Source organism: Penaeus japonicus, unplaced genomic scaffold (genome assembly GCF_977035675.1).
Source record: "Penaeus japonicus unplaced genomic scaffold, GWHDUDI00000001_assembly GWHDUDI00000019, whole genome shotgun sequence".
Lineage (NCBI taxonomy): Eukaryota > Metazoa > Arthropoda > Malacostraca > Decapoda > Penaeidae > Penaeus > Penaeus japonicus.
Genome location: NW_028234421.1, coordinates 27,997,244 through 27,999,743, shown reverse-complemented (window position 1 = coordinate 27,999,743; position 2,500 = coordinate 27,997,244). Strand labels below are relative to the sequence as shown.

The 2,500-nt window shown below is 42.4% G+C and overlaps 1 protein-coding gene across 1 annotated transcript in view; it reads left to right on the top strand.

The window, feature by feature from the left end:
- LOC147469793 (uncharacterized) overlaps positions 1 to 606 on the top strand; it is a 1,221-nt gene extending 615 nt beyond the window's left edge. The window contains exons 3-4 of the mRNA XM_086547145.1: positions 108 to 287; positions 443 to 606. Of these exons, the coding sequence (XP_086403271.1) occupies positions 108 to 287; positions 443 to 606 (344 nt within the window). The remainder of the gene's footprint in view (positions 1 to 107; positions 288 to 442) is intronic.
- The last annotated feature ends 1,894 nt before the right edge of the window (positions 607 to 2,500 follow it).

Here is a 2,500-nt window from a genome sequence, read left to right as displayed (position 1 = left end):
GTATATGAAGAGACAACAACCATTATCGTTTTTCTCTCCTGTTGATAACATAAAGGCTGTTCAGATCATGATAAGCTAATCTTTACAATAAATTAATAACGACTTAGGTTCGTGCACCGTTCCCTTCACGGAAGTGGCTGGTGTAGGCTGTGTGTATTTCCATTCCGTGAAACTGCCCTGGAACGATGCCCGAGCCTTCTGCCTGGGCCGAGGCAGCGACCTTCTAGTGCCGAGGGATTACAGTGCCTTTCTTGCTTGGGGTCAGGCCGAAGGGCTCACTAACGTAGGTAAGGTCTCTCTAGCCCCAGAATGCATCTCTGCCATCATCACATATTTATATGTCTTGTAAGGGAAATATCTATCTTAAATGTTCTTCTGTTTTGTTTTGTTTTTAGTTTAATGTACGGCATCTAACCATTTCTTTTTCAACGCTTCTCAACAGAACCATGGTTAGGAGCGAGTGGTACAACCTGGCTGGACGAAAGCTCAGTGCAGAGGGCCGGTCTTATGGCTGACCAGTGCCTTAGGTTACACGGAGGACCGAATGTTGGCGATTCGTTCTGTACAAGTTCCTTTCCATTCCTTTGCGAGCTTACGCTTCCCTAGGAAATTGGGATTCAGAGACACAGAATAAAGGAATAGCATTGCCCTTGATAGGAAAGAGATAGAAAGAGACAGAGGGCGGAAGGGAGAAAGAGAACGAAAAGAATACAAGAGTACAATAATGTCAGAAGAGGGGTTAAGAAAAGATAAACAGAAGGATAAGCAAAGATGCACATAATTAATTCTTAGAAGGGAAAGCATAGACCACGAATCACGATATTTCTGTTAATTTCTTCCGCACTCAACTACTAAGGATGAGCTAGGTTTGCGGAGCAGATGCACCGCCGGGTTTATATGCACGGAGGCGAGCCCGCTTGTGTCAGCGTGTGCTGCCTCGTAAGAGTGTGTGCCCACGAGTGTTGACTCGATCTGAGCTTGGTCCTTACCCACCGTATTGCCCAGGTACGGCGGTAACCGCCAGACGACAGTGGAAACTCACGAGTTTAGACAATCTGCCGACCATGGGGATGAGAGGTCGGCACGCTAACAACTACGCTCCCTAGTGGCAAACCTAACTACTAGATGCGAAATTTCACATCTTGTCCTTTCTTGTTGCCTTCATTGACCTCCATCTCCCCTAAGATCACATGCACATATGACTCACTCCCTTATTTCTGTTAGCAAGTCGATGAAAATTATGTGAAGCTGTTCCTCCAAAATTCACGAAGCCACCAAACCAGATCCGTATACGTTAATAGAATAAAAGGCAATGTCCATTTTCCTTCGACCTCGAGACTGGAAGACACTTTTGAAAGCGCGGGTCGCATTGTTCTTTGTTAAGTGAAGCTGGGGCTCCACTTGTCTCATACAACTGTGGAAACAGAATCAAATAAGCGACTACCACCCACTTGGCCTGGTCGAAGCGCACTATCTGGGGACATAGGTTTGCAGTGACAGCTAAAAGAGCTATATATGAATGTCTAAGAAAAAATGGATAAAAATCATTATAACCATTGAAATATATTGAAGTCACCCTAGTACAGGGAATGTAATGATAATGCAACCAATACAGGGTAATCCTGCCCAGTCGGGTCTGGCGCAGGGACCAGGGCTGGGTTGAAGTCGTGGGTCCTGCGACTGGTGTTTTACAAGTAAGGATACTGGTGGATAATTAAGTAAAAGATTAGATTATGTAAAAGATTAGATTATGCAGATACCAGCTTTTGCACGCTTTCCTTCGTGGATCAAGAATGATAAGCCAATATTCAATATATACCATAATATGATGATAATAGGAACGAGGTACAGCAGCGTGTGCCTGACATGCTACGGTTTTAATTCCATTTAGGTCAGAGTAAACCAGCCGGGAGAGCGATTCTTACGCCCTTTTGAATTACCGGGGGTCTTTCAGAAGATCTGGCGAAAGAATGCACACCAACACTTTATTTTAAATCTGAATATAGTGTGATATTGCAGTGTATTAGAGTACACATGGGCACATCATAAACAAAGTACACAATATCAACAAAAAGGTAATAAATATTCTCATATAATATAAAATACAATATAAATGTTGCTGCGTTTTTAATCTAACCCTCAAGGACCCCCTGAAACCTACCAATAAACTGATGTAAAAAACCCACACCCCAACCCCCCCACCGAACTCTTCCTCAACAATATCAAGATCTAACCATACGCACCAAAAAATCAATAATGAAGCGGCTCAGGACCTGGTTGTGTGTAGGCAACGAGAGTCAACGAAGCGATGTGTATAAACAGACAGATAGACAATTATATATATTTAGACTAGTATATATATAAATATAATATCTATGATATATTAATATATAGTTTAAATATATATATAGATAATAAAATATATATGGTGTGTGTGTGTGTGGTGTGATGTGTGTTTGGGTGTTTGGTTGTGTGTGTGTGTGTGTGTGTGTGGGTGTGT